The 19,258-nt window shown below is 42.6% G+C and overlaps 1 protein-coding gene across 1 annotated transcript in view; it reads right to left on the bottom strand.

Annotated features, from left to right (window-relative positions):
• Window positions 1-19,258, bottom strand: part of LOC144692487 (protein Niban 1-like) — a 145,740-nt gene that overhangs the window by 79,771 nt on the left and 46,711 nt on the right. Inside the window, exons 2-3 of the mRNA XM_078561407.1 lie at window positions 15,248-15,378; window positions 3,748-3,879 (exon numbers count right to left, since the gene is read on the bottom strand). Coding sequence (XP_078417533.1) covers window positions 3,748-3,879; window positions 15,248-15,378 — 263 coding nt within the window. The remainder of the gene's footprint in view (window positions 1-3,747; window positions 3,880-15,247; window positions 15,379-19,258) is intronic.

The following is a 19,258-nucleotide window of genomic DNA, read 5'->3' as shown; positions in this document are numbered from 1 at the left end:
CCTGGCAGGTTTCCTGCTATGTGTCACCCGTTTTCCAGATGAGGAATGGGTGGTGACTGGCATCTATAATGATATATTATTTAAAAAATTAAGGTCCGTGTAGATCTTTCTTCCAAGGAAAATAACTCAGACATACTGAAACGCTATGCAATTTTTATGTAAAGAGAGATGATATGTAGTGTAAAACGCTGCAGACAAACAAATCAAGTACAAGTTACATCCAATAAACGAGATAAGATGCAACAGGAAACCATTGGACCAGGCATGATATGCATAATGTCCATTAACTCTACCATAACATGTAGCAGCTAAAAATCATTAATGATCAATGAAGAGAGTTGTGACCAACATTTACTCATTGAAATGAGCGCTTTACAGAAATAACTGAAGAGATGATGAGGAGATGAAGATGGAAATGAAATAATCAGAAGCTGATCCTACAAAACGGAATTCTATATAGTTATTGGATGATAAACTAGTGAGAAGGAAAAGCATCTCATTATTTCAATGCAAAAGATGAAATCAATCCTATTCATATGTCACATGATGATCTCTCAAAGTCATCAACTGTTAACTTTGCGTTCGCAAAAGTACACTTCAGCTTCAATGTGCACATCACTGGCCTGGATTTTACAGTCAGCAGTAGACCAGTGGTGCTTGCTATTCATTGTGTTTACACTGGTCCACAGTCTTTGCAGGTTTTTGAACTAGAACTTGCAGCGATTACAAATCTGAAACAGCACGGCACTCTCTACAAGGAACCTGGGACCTGGTTGAACAGGGCAAGCCACTGTGTATCTTTTTAACCAATCAGATTGAAGAATCCTCACTGGCACACAGGCCAGAATTTTCCAGCCCCTCTCACCCTTCCGGTCCCACCGATGTGAACGGAGATTTCAATGGCTCGCCAGCCCCACCGTGGGGGAATCCGCTGCGGGGATGCTAGAAAATTCCGGCCACAGAGTCTGGACCAGGAAGTGTTAGTGGGAAGAGTTAATTCAATGTCAAATCATGATCAGAAAACAAAGTAAAGAGAGAATTAGAAAATTGGATCAAGAGCAACGTACCCTCTATTTTCTTTTGGAGTGCATGGGTGATTTGTTTAAGTGTGTGTGGCCTGTTTAAATTATTTTGTGCAGCTGCACACACATGATAACATAAACAGGCTGACAAGTGCGTGGCCTGGATGCGAACCTTCAGCTTGCTGTGCAGCTATGCAACTTCGAGGGAACATTGAATAATAGAGGAAAAGATAAGAAACAGAAGAAAAAGTGAAAAGAATTTTAAAACTTTTAACATCTCCAATAATTAGAATCTGAAGGAATGAGACTCCAAACCTGTAAAAGTTAATTTTCAGTGCCAGCCAGGTTGTGTGGCAGGACATAAGACTTGTCATGTTGTTTAAAATTTACCTATTGTGGAATGGAATAGCCATAACTTTTCCTGGCATGTTTAGTGGGAGTCCAGTGAATAAGTATCAAAATATATCACAGAAATACCAATTTCAGGAGGAGCAGGGTATCTCAGGCAGTAACTTCCTGATCTCCATGTTTAACTGTGTAAATGTAGTCACTGAAAATTGCTATGCGCTTTCCTCTTTAATAACAATAATGCATTGATCATGTCACTGTTATTTTTACCGCAAAATCTGGGCCACCTGTCTTAACACTCCTGTGCCCTCTCCATGAAGTCCCAATGGATTATTGCTGCCTAGCAACCCTAATGCTCATGCCACATAGCTATAATTTAGGTCCTGAACACCACAATGGTGGGAGATGGCCTGCAGAATGGACATGCCCCAAATTCATATTTAAATGAAGAGTCTATCTCTTTAACTCTGTGGCATCCCTTGCTGCTGCTTCCATTTTCTGAAACCTCCATAGGGGCATAAATTTAGCAGAGTTGTCAGTTGCCTAATTTAACCCACAATAATAGAGAGCTAGGACAATAAAACAATAGAGAAGGGGATAAACAAAGCGCCCAGTTTGAAATTCTCTGCTTATATGACAGGCGATGGTGTCCATACTACAGGAAAGGTAGAGCACCTCAAATCCAGCAACCTCGGAACTGCTTGAGTCTGTGCCGGATTTCAGAACTTGTCGGTTTTCGGATAAAAATTGGAATGCATTAATTCAAATCAGAACGCCTTAATCCAGTGAATAGGGGGTGCAGGAAAACCAACTGACATGATTGCAAAGCACTTTAGGTTAATGGCCATATCGCTGCTGTTATTAATTCACTTCTCACTCATTGGATTTTCTATCTCTTTCATGCCTCCCCCGCTTCCCTACAGAGTAAAACCCTGTTTAAAATGAGAACAGGTCAATCAAACTGAAATTATATTTAAAGTATCCTCTAGTTGTAACTGAAAACTATTTGTTTTTTTATTCATGCAATTTGTACAGTACTCTTTAATAATTCTCTTTGAACTGACTTGGGCCAGCTGCAAGAAGGTATCCAGTGCCCATGTAGCTTAAAGACATTTGGGAATCAAGTGCGGCGTTTGATTTTAAACCTTTGGCTTCTATTTGGGTGGCCTTAATGGCATCAAAACCCAATACACGTAGCCTGTACTAGAGCAAGGATAGGCACATGTCCTGATCCCAAGTACAATATATGGCTAAATATCCTACCTGACCGGATTCTGCAAGTCTTCTGTTCTTTCTGGGTGAGTTCAATTGTCTCTGCCACATCTGCACTGGGTCGGGTGCGGTCAAGGTTCGTTGGGATGCGGGAAATGTCAGGTAAGCAGAGGACTTAGCAACTCCCCAAGCTGGGTCAGGTGGGGTCAAGGTTTGCTGGAGCGTGGGGAAAAAATATCCACTGGTTTTCGGACACTGCTGGACATTACTGGATTTGAGGTACTCTACCTGTACAAACTTTAGTGATGAATTAAGCTATTGAAACATAAATTGAATCTGTATGAAGAGGTGCAATTGGCAGTGCCATGCTGTCTTGTCACTCACATCACCATATTGCCTTCCGTTTAGTAAATTATTTGTAAATTATCTCAAAATACCAGATGACAGTGTTTCTTTATAAATACTTACACATGGGCTTGTGTTGATGAATGAATTCAAACTGTCTTCCCTGAAGATTTAGTTTTTTAATTTCAGGTCAATCTCACAGGATTTAAACAGGTTGAAATGGGATTCTTAAAATTACTGTCAAGTGTTTTAAGTAAAAAAAAAAAATTTTAAATCAAGCAACTCAAATTAAGACCTTCATGTGTTACTAAAGATTTGGTTTTGCTCATTGTCATTACTGTCATTCTACCACCAGTTATCTGCAAACACAAATTTATTAATGTTATATGCTGAAGAGAAGCCCCTTTAACTACAGTGGGTTTTGTGGCCATCAAACCTCAGTGAGAAAATGTGCCAGTGAGATAAACCTTACGACCAATGTAATCACCCACTGATACCATGCACTATTGCACCACCATGCAGAATGCTACTTGGGTACCAGCAAGTATGAGATCACCGATTACAAATATAGAATTTTGCTTAGTGCACCCACAGAATTGGCTCATTGTGGAGATCAAGGAGAACCTTTAATAAGAAATAAAAAAAGATAAGGACCTCACACAGCGAGGTGTTATATTTACAAAGAAAGTCTGCAGCCCTGCAAGTGTCAATTGTGCACTCACTGAACTTTACATTTCAGCACAACATTACTGCACCGGTTTAGTTTTATTTTACTGTTGTGCGAATAGCAAACCAACAAGCAGAGCAAAAAGTTACTCACCTCCTTGTTTTCATAGCATTCGACGCTGTTGTCATTCTTTACAACAATGTATCGGTCTTTCCATTTCTTGAGATCTTCCACATATTGTGTCACTTCCTGTTTATATACCACTTTCCCAGTCCCCCTTGGCTCCTGTAAGGTAGAATGTAGGATCTAAAGCATCATTCCGAGACAACCCACCTCTGCATTTCAAATTGCAGACTCTCTACCTGCCCTTTTACCTCAGGCTGGGCAGATGAAGAAAAGGAGGAACTACAACAAAACTGAGACGAAACATTTTTTCTAGTTTTTTTCTATTCTGGAAGAAGTCTCATTCCTCTCTAGGAATAATTCCAAATGAGCATAAATCATACATCCACGAATTTTGATAAAGATTGAAACATGCAAATAAGAGCAACAATGATGATAATAGTTCCTTCAATGGTTATTGAAATGTGGTTGTGAAGATTTCCACTTCAGTATTTCGCGTGAAACCACAAACATCTTCTAAAAATTTCGTTAGAAATACCCAGAAGAGGAAGTCTTCACCAATAAATTTACAACATCACTGCACAGAGCAATCAGAGGCATGTTTATCCTGTGTAGTGAAACCTCACCCCGTTTTCTGTCAAAGATAAAAATCGGAAGTTGGATAGATTTCTATTATTGTGAATTGTCCAGTTTAACCTTAATGGGGCCGAAACGTTTGTCAGCACAGTCTCAAATCCATTAATTTATCCAATTACTCAGGTACAGATCCAAATTAATCAGGAATCAACCTGATGACTCTTTCAGCATCACTGCCTTCTGCTACAGTGGACGTTAGACCCAATCCAATCAGGTGAAGAACAAGAAAAACAACAACTTGCATTTATAAATATCACAATCAGTTACTTTAAGCATAGTCACAACTGCAATGTAAGCAAATGCAGCCACTAATCTACGCAGAGCAAGGACCTCAAACAGCAATGGGATAAATCATCAGTTACCCTGGCTGGGATTATCCACTCCCACAGGCGGCAGGAATCGTCACAGACGGGACTGAAAATTTGACGGACCAGCCCAAAGGTCCGTTGACTCTGGACAGAAGTGCTTCTTTGAGAAATAAATATTCTTCAGAACACTGGGACAACTCACCAGCTATTTTTTCCATAGTACCATGTGATCATTTAAATCCATTTTGGGATGACAAAACAGGGCTTCAAAGTAAACAAAAGCAGAATACTGGAAATCTGAAATAAAAACAAAAAATGCTGGAAAAGCTCAGCAGGTCTGGCTGCATCCATGGAGAGAGAAACAGAGTTAATGTTTCGAGTCTGTATGACTGTTCTTCAGAGCTCATCACTAGACAGAGATGTACTATTAAAGATGTTTACTCCCTCAGGAACTTTAACAGTACAGCACACGCACAATGTCACAATGAAGTGTCAGCCCAGAATATGTCCTCAAGTCCCAGGCTTGGGGCTTGAACCCATTGATATGTATGGTGCATTCACACTTAACTGAAAACATGATAGTCTTCAACTGGGAGTAAACACATTGTAGCAATTATACTCTAATGTCTTATATATTACTTTGTTATTCTTTGACAGAATAAAAATCCAGAACCAGGAAATCAAAATAACTAGTTATTAAACAAATTCGACTGTTTATTTCGACATCACATCCATCACCTTCTGACTTAGAGGCAAGAACGCTACAATTGAGCACATCATCAAATAAATAGAACAAATCAACAAGAATGCTTTGTATAAAAATGCTACATTCATATGTGCTGCAAATTTCTCTTCCTTTGAAACAATGATCCATGCATTCACATTGATAAATGTAACATATTAGAACAAATCACTCCATTGTTATTGATGAGTATAACAAAGCAACAGAGAGCTATTTCACTGGACCGGGTTGGGGGTGGGGGGGATGCGGTGGGTGGGGTGGTGGTGTGGTATTTAATACTCCCACCAAAGGCAGGCAGGGAAGAAGGGGCTATATAATGGGGCCGGAAGATGAGGAATGTAGACCCCATCGCCTATCCGACTACCCCCCCCCCCAGTTAAGATGAGGGCAAGATGGGTCAAAGATGACCTTCTTGCCCAGAGGCCAATTGAGACCCTGAAGTGGCCACTTAAGGGTCTCATCCTATAGCTGCTGTATTCAACCAGTAGCAGGTGGGGGGGCCCACACCATGTGGGTAAATTGCCAGGCAAAACCCTGACTGTTATGTCTATAGCCTGGTGGGGGGCCTTCCTCCTTCTTGGGGATCCTCTGTCCAACGGAGGGCCTCACTGTCAGAAAGGGAGGGACCCTTGGGAAGCCACAGCCCTTCCCTTCACAATGATCCCCCTCCTCCGGGCTTCCCTGGCTGGCCCCAGTGATCCAGCCCTGCTTACCTTTCCTGGGGGCTGCAGGGATGATCTTTCTAATAGGCCCCACTGCAGTGCCAGTAATGGCCATTGTTACTGGTGGTGGTGGTGCTGCTGCTACTGGAAAGCTACCGGCCTCTGATTGGCCAGCAGCTCTCAGAGGCAGGATATCCACCCCGCATCGGGACGTATGGTGGGAATTTGTTGCTGGTGGGGCTGGAAACCCTGATAACAGCCAACCAGCAGGCTCCTGGGAATGGCTGCAGCAGCATTGCCACCAGCTCTCCAGCCGGTGAACAGGCCACCGCTGAGTCTGTGTTTCCTTTACATTGCCCCGGAAATTTCCAGTGCTTCACCAAGGGCTGGTGCTGGGCCTATCTGTAATGGGCACAGGCCTCTGGCAGAGATGTAGGTAAAGGGGGTTGTTCCCACACTCCAGTCTCACGTTTCTTCAAGTTGGCCTATAATACACAAAATCAAAAAGACACTCAAAGAAGCCAGGCATTGGAGCTAGTGCTGGAAACCCTATAAGCAGGATCATTGGAAGAGTATCAAGAAAACCCCAAAGATCACTTGTGGCATAAGATAGTCCAAGAATGTTTAAGAACACAGCCATTAATTCATTCTCGATGCAAGCAGTATAGGCAATAAATGCAGCCTTGCCACCAATGTTCACCACCTGGGAACAAGTTTGTTTTAAAGTGACAAAAATGTCCCCTCATGGCCTCTCTGAGCTCACCTTATCCATGAGATCTACCTCCTGTTACCTCAATCCTGTTCTCACTAAAATTGCTCATCACACATGGGGAGGTGATGGCGTAGTGGTATTGTCACTGGACTAAATCCAGAGACCTAGGGTAACGCTCTGGGGACCTGGGTTCGAATCCCACCACGGCAGATGGCGGAATTCAAAATTAAAAGAAGAAACTACTGTTGATTCTCATCTGAAAGGAAATCTGGCATCCTCCACATGGCCTATATGTGACTCCTGACCCACAGCAATGTGCTTGACTCTACAAGCCAAGACTCTAGCAAGCCATTCAATTGTAAAAAACCAAAAGGAATGAAACTGGACAGACTCCATCATCAAACTAGGCACCAGAAATGAGATGGCAAACCCAGCCCAGCCCTGGCCCCCTTACTAACATCTGCCAAACTTGGGAGAGCTGTTTCCCCACATCCTGCTGATTACTACATACTGTCTCCCCCACCCCAGCTGATGAATCAGTGCTCCTCCATGTTGAATACCACTTGGAGGAAGCACTAAGGGTGGAAAGGGTGCAGAATGTGACAAGGGTGCAGAATGTACCCTGTACTTTAATGTCTAAGAGTGGTTCGGTAGCACCACTACTGCCCGAAGTGCCATAGCTGCTAGACTGGGTCTTTGGCAGGTAATGAGGGGAAAACATATCATCCTCTCCAACCTGCCTGCCACATTTGCATCTGTCCATGAAGTGACCACCGCACAGTCCTTGTGGAGACCAAAACTCGTCCTCACATTGAGGATAGCCTCCAAAATGCTATGTGGCGCTACTGCTGCTAAATGGGATAGATTTCAAACAGTTCCAGCATCTCAAAACCGGACAGCCTTGAGGCACCGTGGGGCAGCAGCAGAATTGTACTCAAACACAATCTGTAAGGGCCTAGCATATCCCCCACTTTAACATTACCACCAAGCCAGGGGATCAATCCTGATTCAATGAAGAGTGCAGGAGGGCATGCCAGGAGCAGCACTAGGCATACCTAAAAATAGAGGTGTGAAGCTACTTGTGTACAGGACTACTTGTGTGCCAAACAGCATAAGCAGCAAGCGATAGACAGAGCTAAGTGATCCCACAACCAACGGATCAGGTCTAACTCCTGCCACATCCAGCTGTGAATGGTGGTGGACAATTAAACAACTCACTGGAGGAGGTGGCTTCACAAATATCCCCATGCTAAACGATTGGGGAGCCCAGCACATCAGTGCAAAAGTTAAGTCTGAATCATTTGCAACAATCTTCAGCCAGAAGTGCCTATTGGATGGTCCATCTCGGCCTCCTCTGGAGGTTGCCAGCACCACAGATGCCAGTCTTCAGCCAATTCAATTCGCTCCACGTGATATCAAGAAATGGCTGAAGGGACTGGATCTGCAAAAGCTATAGGCCCTGACAATATTCCAACAATAGTACTGAAGACTTGTGCTCCAGAACTTGCTGCGCCCCTAGCCAAGCTGTTCCAGTACAACTACTACAGTGGCATCTATCCAGCAATGTGGAAAATTTCCCAGGTATGTCCTGTATACAAAATAGGACAAATTCAACCCAGCCAATTACTGTCCCATCTGCCTACTCTCGATCATCTATAAAGTGATGGAAGCGGTGCTATCAAGTGACACTTGCTTAGCAATAACCTGCTCACTGATGTTCAGTTTGGGTTCCACCAGGGTCACTCAGCCTCTGACCTCATTACAGCCTTGATTCAAACGTGGACAAAACAGCTGAACTCCTGAGGTGAGGTGAGAGTGACTGCCCTTGACATCAAGGCAGCATTTGACCAAGTGTAACATCAAGGAGCCCTAGCAAAACTGGAGTAAATGGGAATCAGGGGGGGAGCTCTCCGCTGGTTGGAGTCAAACCTAGCACAAAGGAAGATGGTTGTGGTTGTTGGAGGTCAATCACCTCAGTCCCGGGACATCACTGCAGGAGTTCCTCAGGTGGTGTCCTAGGCCCAACCGTCTTAGGCTGCTTCATCAATGACCTTCCTTCCATCACAAGGCTGACTGCTCCAGTATCAACATCCTTGGGGTTACAATTGACCAGGAACTGAATTGGACCAGCCATATAAAAACTGTGGCTACAAGAGCAGGTTAGAGGCTGAGAATTCTGCAGAGAGTAACTCACTTCCTGACTCCCCAAAGAGTGTCCACCATCTACAACTAGTGGTGCCCACCAAGGATCCATCCTTGGCACCCCCCCACTTCTATTTCTCTTCTATTGTACTGCCCCTTGGCGACATCATCCAAAAGCACAGCACTGGTTTTCACCTGTACACTGGCGACACCCAGCTCTACCTCATCACCACCTCTCTGCACTCCCCCATTGTTGCTAAATTGTCAGACTGCTTATTCGATATCCAGGACTGGGTGAGCAGCAATTTCCACCACTTAAATATTGGGAAGACATCATTGTTTTCTGTCCCCGCCTCCAAATTCCATTCCTTAGCTACTGACTCCATCCCTTTCAATCTGAAATTAAGTCAATCAGTTCACAACCTTGATGTCACATCCGATCCCGAGATAAGCCTCTGCCCTTAGGTTCATGCCATCACTAAGAATCACTATTTCCACCTCCATAACATTGTCTCAGCTCATCTGCTGCTGAAACCCTCATTCATGGCTTTGATACCTCTAGTTTTGACTATTCCAATGCACTCTTGTCTGGTCTCCCACATTCTACCCTCCGTAAGCTTGAGGTCGTCCAAAACTCTGCTGTCTGTGTCTTAACTTGCAGCAAGTCCCATTCCCCTACCACCCCTGCGCTTGCTGGCCTACTTCGGTTCTCAGTCAAGCAATATCTTGATTTTATAATTCTCATCCTTGTTTTCAAATTCCTCGATGGCATTGCCCGTTCCTTCCTCTGTAATCTCCTCCAACTCCACAATCTTTTGAGATATCTGCACTCTTCTAATTCTGGCCTCTTGTGGTTGCACAATTACGTTTGCTCCACCATTGGTGGCATGTCTTCAGTTGCCTAGACCCCAAGCTCAGAAAATTCCCTCCGTACCTCTCTCCACCTCTCTACTTCACTTTCCTCCTTTATGACACTCCTTAAAACATTACTCCTTGACTAATATTTTAGTTATCTGACCTAATATCTCCTTACATAGCTCGATGTCATACTTTGTTTTATAATGTTCCTGTGAAGTGCCCTGGTACATTAAAGGTGTTATTTAAATATAAATTGTTGTTGTTGGCAAATAGTTTAGAATGGCTGGAGCACAGTGAGTGATGAAGCAGCCCCCAGTGGTGAAGCAGATTGGATTGGGGACAAGTAGTAATCCAGAGTTAGAGAAACAGAAGGTTCAGGCTAGGAAATAAGATTTCCCAAATAGGGTTATGAAAGGATTTAATAATGTGGGCTTGAAACCTGAAATTGATTTGCTGTTGGTGAAATTTTGTGATATTTGGGTTGATGGATGTGTGGAGCTTTGTGCGGAGTAGGATTCTGGATTAGCTAAAGTTTATAGAGGGTGGGATTGGTGAGATCGATGAGGAAAGTACTCTGGAAATCAATCCTCAAGGTGATGGCAGTATGTGTGAAAGTTTCAGCAACAAAGGGGCTGAGATGTGCACAAGCAGCAATATTCGCAGAGTTTTGCCATTGGTAAATGACTGGATTCAGAATGGAAAACTCAAGAGTAGAATCAAAGAAAATGTGAAAGTTGCACATGGCTGGCCAAACAAGCAGCCAGGAAAGCTGATGACAAGGCAATGTCAGAGACACTTCCGAGCTGCCGGAAAACAAACAAAATGCTTCAGCTTTGTCAAAATTGAGCTTGGGAAGTTTCAACTCATTGTGGACCCAATATTGTACAGGCATTATACAGCAACAGATAGAGAGCATCATTAGATGGTATTAGCATACTGTATGGAACTGACCCATTGCTGCGAATAATGCTGCCAATAATTAACATGAAGATGTTGAATACAAGGGCATGAAGAGTTCTAATATAGATTCTAAAAAAATATATTTCTACTCTCTTAAATGTGAAAAATAAACTTATAGTCAGATTCCATTCCTACAATGAAAATAGTTAAGTAAACCTCACTCCAAGCCCCATTGGGTCACTTACAGGTTGGCAAGATGTGACAAGTAGAGTGCCACAGGGATCAGCTGAGCACTACTGGGCGCATGTCACGCTGGGCAGGCCTTAATTGGTCCGCCCACATAAAATGGCAGCGCGCAGCCGATCGCAGGCGGTGATCAGCTCTGCACCCGCCCGCGCCCACTCCCGACCAACCCGCCTGACGGGGAGAAAATTCTCCCCCAAATGGAATATTGTCATTACTGCAAGGGAAATGGAATATCAAAGTAGGGATGTTTTGCTACAGTTGTAGAGGGCGTTGGTGAGACCACATCTGGAGTACTGTGTGCAGTTTGGGTCTCCTTATTTAAGAAAGGATATAAATGCATTAGAAGCAGTTCAGAAAAGGTTCAGTTGACTGATACCTGGGATGCAGCAGTATCTAATGAGGAAAGGTTGGTCAGGCTGGGCCTGTATCCATTAGAGTTTAGAAGAATGAGAGGTGATCTTATTGAAACATACAAGATCCTGAGTGGACTTGACAGGATGGATGCTGAGAGGATGTTTCCTCCTGAGGGAGAGACTAGAACTAGGGGCACAGTTTAAAAATAAGGGGTCTCCCATTTAAGACAGAGATGAGGAGAATTTTTTTCTCTAAGAATTGTGAGTCTTTGGAACTCTCTTCCCTGGAGAGCAGTGGAGGCAGGGTCAATGAATATTTTTAAGACAGAGATAGATAGATTCTCGACTAACAAGGAAGGAAAAGGTTATCAGGGTAGGCAGAATGTGGAGTTGAGGATACAATCAGATCAGCCATGATCTTGCTGAATGGTGGAGCAGGCTCTAGGGGCAAACTGGTCTACTCCTGCTCCTAATTCATATGCTCATATGTAAAGCCCTGTCCCCCTCATTCCTGCTAGCCTCCACTAAAGTCCATCTTGAGCCCTGTTAATGCTGTTGTCCCTATGGAGTTCCAGCTTGTTGTTCTAATTTACAAACAGGGCTAACAAGTCATGGCATACATTGCTTGAAAAAAAGACACAAGGTTAAGAATCTCTCCCAAACCTAACAGCAAGACCACGGCAATCATGAAAGAGCTTATTCCAAACTGTGTGCTCCGAAAGAACAACATCATGCAAGATCCACAAGTGAACGTAAGAGCTTGATAGTCTGATAGCAATGTTACATTGTTGAAACTGAGGCAGAAACTGAGCAGGACTTCCACCAGCCTACAGGTTGTGGCGTTGACCCTGGTGTAAATTGTGGGATCAGTTAATTTCAGTACGCAGAATGTTACAATCCACATAGAAACCAATAACTTTAAAAAGAGATGAATTTCCTAACTGACCAACAGAAAACTGATGAATAAGGTTTCACTTTTTAAGCCTTTTACTGTAACAAACTAAAATCAACACAGATCAAACATTAATCAACAGGCAACTAACACATCAAACTAAAAAGGTACCTTCGCATTAACAAACTAACAAACAAAATATGCCTTACGAAACCCTTTTACTGCACGCTACACTGGTAGATATGTAGCATTAAAGGAACAGTTCCAAAGTCACCTGCAGTTTTCCAGCAGAGGTTCACTTCTACCTGCCACACCAGATCAAAATTTCCAGTGTCCTTCAGCAATTGTTCCACTCCACCTAAGTCTTCCCACATACAATTATCAGCAACAAGGTACACCTTGACAACCCCCTGTTCCGTAAATATTCAAGAGGGTTCTGTTCTGTTACCTTTCTTTTGAACAGAAAACAAACTCTTCGAAGCATCCTGCTTGGCTGTTAACACAAAACAGCTCTCCCTGCTTTTCCACAGCAGGAGATCTTTGTTCCTATGTCTCAGCCACAGCTGTCCTTTTTCTATGAGATACTGTGAAAGGTATTAAAACTGGCACTCCACACAACGGATTTCAATTTAAGTTTCTCTCTCCATGGCAACCAGATCACATGACATTTCTCCGAACTCAGGTGTTTAAGAGAAATGCAAATTTACATTTCTTTCCCGAATTCTCTGTTTTCCTTTGAGTCATAGGTACATTTTAAAACATAATTGTCTTGCAAAGTTCAGCATTCACAATAAGGAACATATAGCTCGAATGACCCAAATACATGGCTGGAAAATGAGTGAATGGACCAAGAGTGGATTCAAGAGGATAGCTTGCAAAATGCTTGGGGTAGGTTTAATGTTTGGCATGTGGAGGGCCAGACGGCATGGGCTCTATCTGGGGGAGTGGTAGAGGTTTGGTGCAGCTGGTGCTGTTTCAAAAGGGCAGTGGCAACATTGGAGGAGGCAGCCATCCTGGGAAACAGAGATGTCACCAAGATGGACAAAAAAAATGGAAAACATCAAGGAATTAGTTCATTACCCCCAAGCATCAGAGCTGAAAGCAGAACCTGTCAATGGGAGTAGAGGCACTACAAAAGTCAACCTCCAATTCCTGAGCCAGTGGCCACAACTTTCTGGGGTCCCATTCTATAAAAGAGGTTTGATAAGCGACACTACATCATGGCTCATGTTAAAGTCCAATGCCAACTTCAATGCCAATATCCATGAAATATTTGGTAATGTAGCAAACCCTGAAGCAGGTGGTGTCACAGCAAACATGGGCATCAATTTCCCCTGACAAAGAGTTTTCTAGACAAGATTGAGAACACAGTACAAGTAGTTAGAATGTACTTCCATGATGCTGTCTTCTCTCTTGATGACAGTTCACATTATCTTCCTGCCACCCCTCTCCAATACCTATTCCTGTACGTGCGAGGATACAGAGCTGGGCAGCTCACATAACCTACACCTTGTTAATGAGCCCTTCCAAGGTTTAGAAATCCTGAGACAAAAGCCTCTCTGTCCCAAGAGCCTCATGATGCCACAGCACAGTCAGACACTATGGTATCTCAGCTATCTCCTCAGCATAGCACTAAACTAAGTTTAGCAACAGTATAGAGTGGTACCGAAGTACCGAAGTATTTGCTGTAAATATATATGGGCCACAATGCAGTATGAAGTCTGTTGTTCTGAAATTAACCTCCTATTTGCTCCATGTATTATGGGAGGATGCTTGAAGATCAATTTGCAACAGGAGACAGAGCTCATTCTGTGCAGCCTTTAGCAGAATTCTTCTGTTACGTCGCTGAGTGAACAGAATTGGTCTGTAGCCTCTAGTAGAAAGGTACCTCCTACCTAGTTGTCTACTCCTTTGGTGTGGGTACGGCCTTATGCTTCCTGTAACTTAGTCTTCCTTCTGCTTCTGTTCTGCCTCCATTATAAGGACACATATGGCCATAACGTAACCCTTGGTAAAGACTCAACAGAATGTGAAAGAAAATGACCATCCTGCCACCAACTGAAAAAGGTCAGCTTTCAGAATCCTTTCTTAGTTGAACAAATGAAAAAAATATTTTCTAATCATTTCAGTCAAAGTTCCAGATAAGATTTGTCGACATTCAAGGTCTATGAACTCAACCACTTCCTGGTTTGACAGGTCATGCAGATGACTTGTCAGTCTTTTCTACAGATTTAACTTCACTCAAGTATAAATCTGGTGTAGATTGGTAGAATTTCTGGGACAGCAATTTTTGTCATCCTTATCTTATCACTTCTAGACATCCATTTTACTATGAGAGCATGGACATCATTTTCCCAGCTGTCAATTCTACTGGAATTGAGTGTGCATCTTAGAGCAGGTGCAAGAGAATGGATGTAACTAAGCTGCACCCCAAATTCGAGACCCCTTACTCAGAACTACACAATATTTGCACCAATAAAACTTGCAATATCTATTGCAACATTTATTATAGAATGTTTAATAATGGCCAAGACTCTAATAGGTGAAGTAAAAGATCAGGGGTGGGTAAAACATAACATGTATCAGCATCACTGGCTTTCGGAGTGATGATCACCCTGTGATTTGCTCATGTTTGAATTTTCTCCTCTGGTGCTTCAGCTTGTTACACTATAGCTGGTTCTCTTTTTAATTAAGATAAATTTCTTCTATTTCCCTGAGTGCTACAGTGGAAGGGATCAATATATTTTCCCTTAAGCTTCGGGAAGCTCAAATCAAGTGTTGTTGACTATTGTGCAAATATTGTACCAGGTAAGGCCTAGATGACTGAAGGCATGTCAGCCAAGAACAGCGTGGTTATTGGGGTTATTTCATGACCTCTTGCTGCCAACAGGGACCTGTGCTGACAAGGAATGTATTTCAGAGTTCAGCATTGTAACCCAGATTCTCTGACCCTCACAACCTGTAAATGTGTCCTCCACTGGCAACATGTGATCACCAAATTACCACCCCCACCCCCCAGCTCCCCCCCTCCCTCCTCACCCCTCACCCCGGGTGCTTTATCACACATTTCATAATGTACCTTATGCTGCAGCAATTGAGGTTGCTCTTCTTGGTCTTGCTCTACCTCACATCTGATATGGTTGAAGAAGGCCACAGAGTATTGCCGCTGGTAATGAGGACTGAAGTTTTTAAGCTCTGCTTCAGCCTTGCCTGAGAAAAAAATAGGAAAATAATGGCAATGTGTAGCACAAACATAAGAGCAACTGGAAACCATTTAAGGGATGATAAAGCTGATACACTACAAAGCTTAAAAGGCGAGTTTGAGCAAATCATGAAGCTGAAATCATACAATGCAATATTATAGATAAAACACTTGTAAAATGCTTAGCAATTAAACTGTTGAAGGAAGCCTTATGCTCTGCAGGTTGTGATCAGCCTTGTGCAAAGCTGAAAATAAGAAAACCGGTATGCAAGGTGTGATTTGCACTTCTCACCAACTGTGAAAGAGCCTAATTTGCACCTCTTAGAAGAAACCTTGGTAGCAACAAACTGTCAGTAAGATCATCCATGATGATCGCTCAGCAGATAAATGCACTGGGCAGTCCAGCTACAATTGGCTTCACAGAGACTATAAGATGGTTATAGCAATAGGTAGTTCCTCAACACTAACATCAGGAGAGTGGCTGCTGCTGAACAGCTATCATTTCAGTATTCTATATGCTTTCTCTTTACAGCTTTTTACAATTAAATTGTGGCATTTGGGTCAAATTTGACATCAGTTTAATGCAGCATAGAGCCACATCCAATAGGAACTAGATTTTGATGATCCAAAGACACAATCCTTTTCTCTCACCAAGAGTGTTCCTTCCCTGTCCTCCATTACTGTTGAGTTTAATAGAAACATTCCCCTAACAAAGGGATTAGTTAACAGTCATTTAAAAAAGAGGACGTTGTGACTCCAGCCGTACTCTAGTCTCTAATTAAGGCAAAGGAATAGGTTCGAGTTGCCTGCACCCCTACTCTAGAATATCATGTTATATGCATGACCAATGTTATAAAAAAAAAACAATACTGCATTAGTCAAATAAAGGGCAGATTTCCTCTGTGCTGAGTATAACAAAACCATAAACGCATTTATAAAGACTGGGTTATTGACTTTACTACATATAGCATGGTTGGTAACCTTTGTCCCTGATGAGAATTATCTTGCTTTATTAAATCATATTAACAATACTCTATTGAGTCAAAATCCAATATCACTGTGACCATAATGAACTATTTATTTATCTCAGGTATAGAAACATAGAAAATAGGAGCAGGATTGGCCATTCGGCCCTTTGAGCCTGCTCTGCCATTCACTATGATCATGGCTGATTATCCAACTCAATAGCCTGCTCCTGCTTTCTTCTCATATCCTTTGATCCCTTTCGCCCCAAGAGCTATATCTAACTCCTTCTTGAAAACATACAATGTTTTGGCTTCAACTACTTTCTGTGGTAGCAAATTCCACAGCCTCACCAGTCTCTGGGTGAAGAAATTTCTCTTCATCTCAGTCCTAAGTGGTTTACCCCGTATCCTCAGACTGTGACCCCTGGTTCTGGACTCCCCCAGCTTCGGGAACATCCTTCCTGCATCTACCCTGTCTAGTCCTGTTAGAATTTTATAGGTTTCTATGAGATCCCCCTCATTCTTCTGAACTCCAGCGAATATAATCCTAACCGACTCAATCTCTCCTCATATGTCAGTCCTGCCATCCCAGGAATCAGCCTGGTAAACCTTCACTGCACTCCCTCTATAGCAAGAATATCCTTCCTCAGATAAGGAGACCAAAACTGCACACAATATTCCAAGTGTGGTCTCACCAATTGCAGCAAGACATCCCTGCCCCTGTACTCGAATCCTCTCACTATGAAGGCCAACATACCATTTGCCTTCTTTACCACCTGCTGCACCTGCATGCTTACCTTTGACGACTGGTGTACGAGGACACCCAGGTCTCGTTGCACATTCCCCTCTCTCAATTTGTAGCTATTCAGATAATAATCTGCCTTTCTGTTTTTGCTACCAAAGTGGATAACCTCACATTTATCCACAGTATACTGCATCTGCCATACATTTGCCCGCTCACTCAGCTTGTCCAAATCACACTGAAGCATCTCTGCATCCTCCTCACAGCTCACCCTCCCACCCAGCTTTGTGTCATCTGCAAATTTGGAGATGTTACATTTAGTTCCCTCATCTAAATCATTAATATATATTGTGAATAGCTGGGGCCCCAGCACCAATCCCTGTAGTACCCCACTGGTCACTGCCTGCCATTTGGAAAAAGATCTGTTTATTCCTACACTTTGTTTCCTGTCTGCCAACCAGTTTTCTATTCATCTCAATACGCTACCCCCAATTCCATGCGCTTTAATTTTACATGCTAATCTCTTATGTGGGACTTTGTCGAAAGCCTTCTGAAAGTCCAAATAAACTACATCCACTGGCTTCCCCTCATCAACTCTACCAGTTACATCCTCGAAAAATTCCAGTAGATTTGTCAAGCATGATTTCCCTTTCGTAAATCCATGCTGACTCTGTCTGATTCTGCCACTATTTTCCAAGTGTTCAGCTATTAAATCTTTTATAATGGACTCTAGAATTTTCCCCACTATCGACATCAGGCTGACTGGTCTATAATTCCCTGTTTTCTCTCTACCTTCCTTTTTAAATAGTAGGGTTACGTTAGCTACCCTCCAATCTGTAGGAACTGTTCCAGAGTCTATAGAATCTATAGAAAAGATGACAACCAATGTATCCATTATTTCTAGGGCCACTTCCTTAAGTACTCTGAGATGTAGATTATCAGGCCCTGGGGATTTATTGGCCTTCAATCCCATCAATTTCCCCAACATCATTTCCCTACTAATACTGATTTCTTTCAGTTCCTCCTTCTCACTAAACACTGTGTTCCCCAATATTTCTGGTATGTTATTTGTGTCCTCCTTTGTGAAGACAGAACCAGAGTAAGTATTTAGTTGGTCAGCCATTTCTTTGTTCCCCATTATAAATTCCCCTGTTTCTGACTGTAAGGGATATACATTTGTCTTCACCAATCTTTTTCTCTTCACATACCTTTACATTCAGTTTCTTTAGATACAGTCAGTATCTTTATCAGGTGAACACTTGGTATTAAATTAAGGGACTATAGTGGCTCTGAAAGAATCATTTTGACAGATTCTAGTGGGGAATACCAATTAATGGCAAACCACTGGATTTGCCGCATGTTTCAGAACACAGGAGAAAAATGCACTTCAGAGAGTCAGTTTCCCAGTACACCTAATATTTAAGATTCTGAGTGGTACACCCCTCTCCCTGGAAACTGTTTGAAACAGATTGTTGGCAATGATAGTGTCATATTTAACCCGAGATGAACTTCCAGTCACATATCTCTGCCATCACTGAGGCCATCTATTTCCACCTCTCTGACATCATCTGATTCCACTCCTACCTCAACTCATCTCTTGCTGAACTTGCCTTTGTTACCTCTAAATTTGACTTTTCCAACACAATCTTGGCTGGCCTCCAATCTTCCACTATCCATATATTTAAGTTCAATCAAACCTCCCATTCCATGCCCTCACCCACCCTTTCTCTGTAATCTCCTCCAGCCCTATAACACCACCACCCCATGATATTTGACTTTCTTTAATTCTTTTACTCATCCCTAATTTTAAACAATCCACCATTAGTGGCTATGCTTTCACTTGCTGAGTATTATATTCCTCAGTCAGTTACTGAAGGAAGAAACCAGAGCCTGTCTTGGAATAGATGTGTTGAGAGTGAAAGGGAAACATTACTGAGAGGACCACTCAGAATCTTAAGTATTAGGTGTACTGGGTAACTGATACTCTGAAGTGCATTTTTCTCCTATGTTCTGAACATGCAGCAAATCCAGTGGTCTGCCATTAATTGGTATTCCCCTGACTCCACTCTACTCCTGTGTTAGTTAGTGTCTCTTTATATGTGCTCAAGTAACCATCTAATCAATGCCCTCCACCAGTATATATTTAACCTCAAGTGATACAATTAATACCAAGGCTCTAAG

Source organism: Cetorhinus maximus, chromosome 17 (assembly GCF_964194155.1).
Source record: "Cetorhinus maximus chromosome 17, sCetMax3.hap1.1, whole genome shotgun sequence".
In the NCBI taxonomy this organism is placed as follows: Eukaryota; Metazoa; Chordata; class Chondrichthyes; order Lamniformes; family Cetorhinidae; genus Cetorhinus; species Cetorhinus maximus.
Note: the sequence above shows the minus strand (reverse complement) of the source record. Positions and strands in the feature narration are given on the sequence as shown.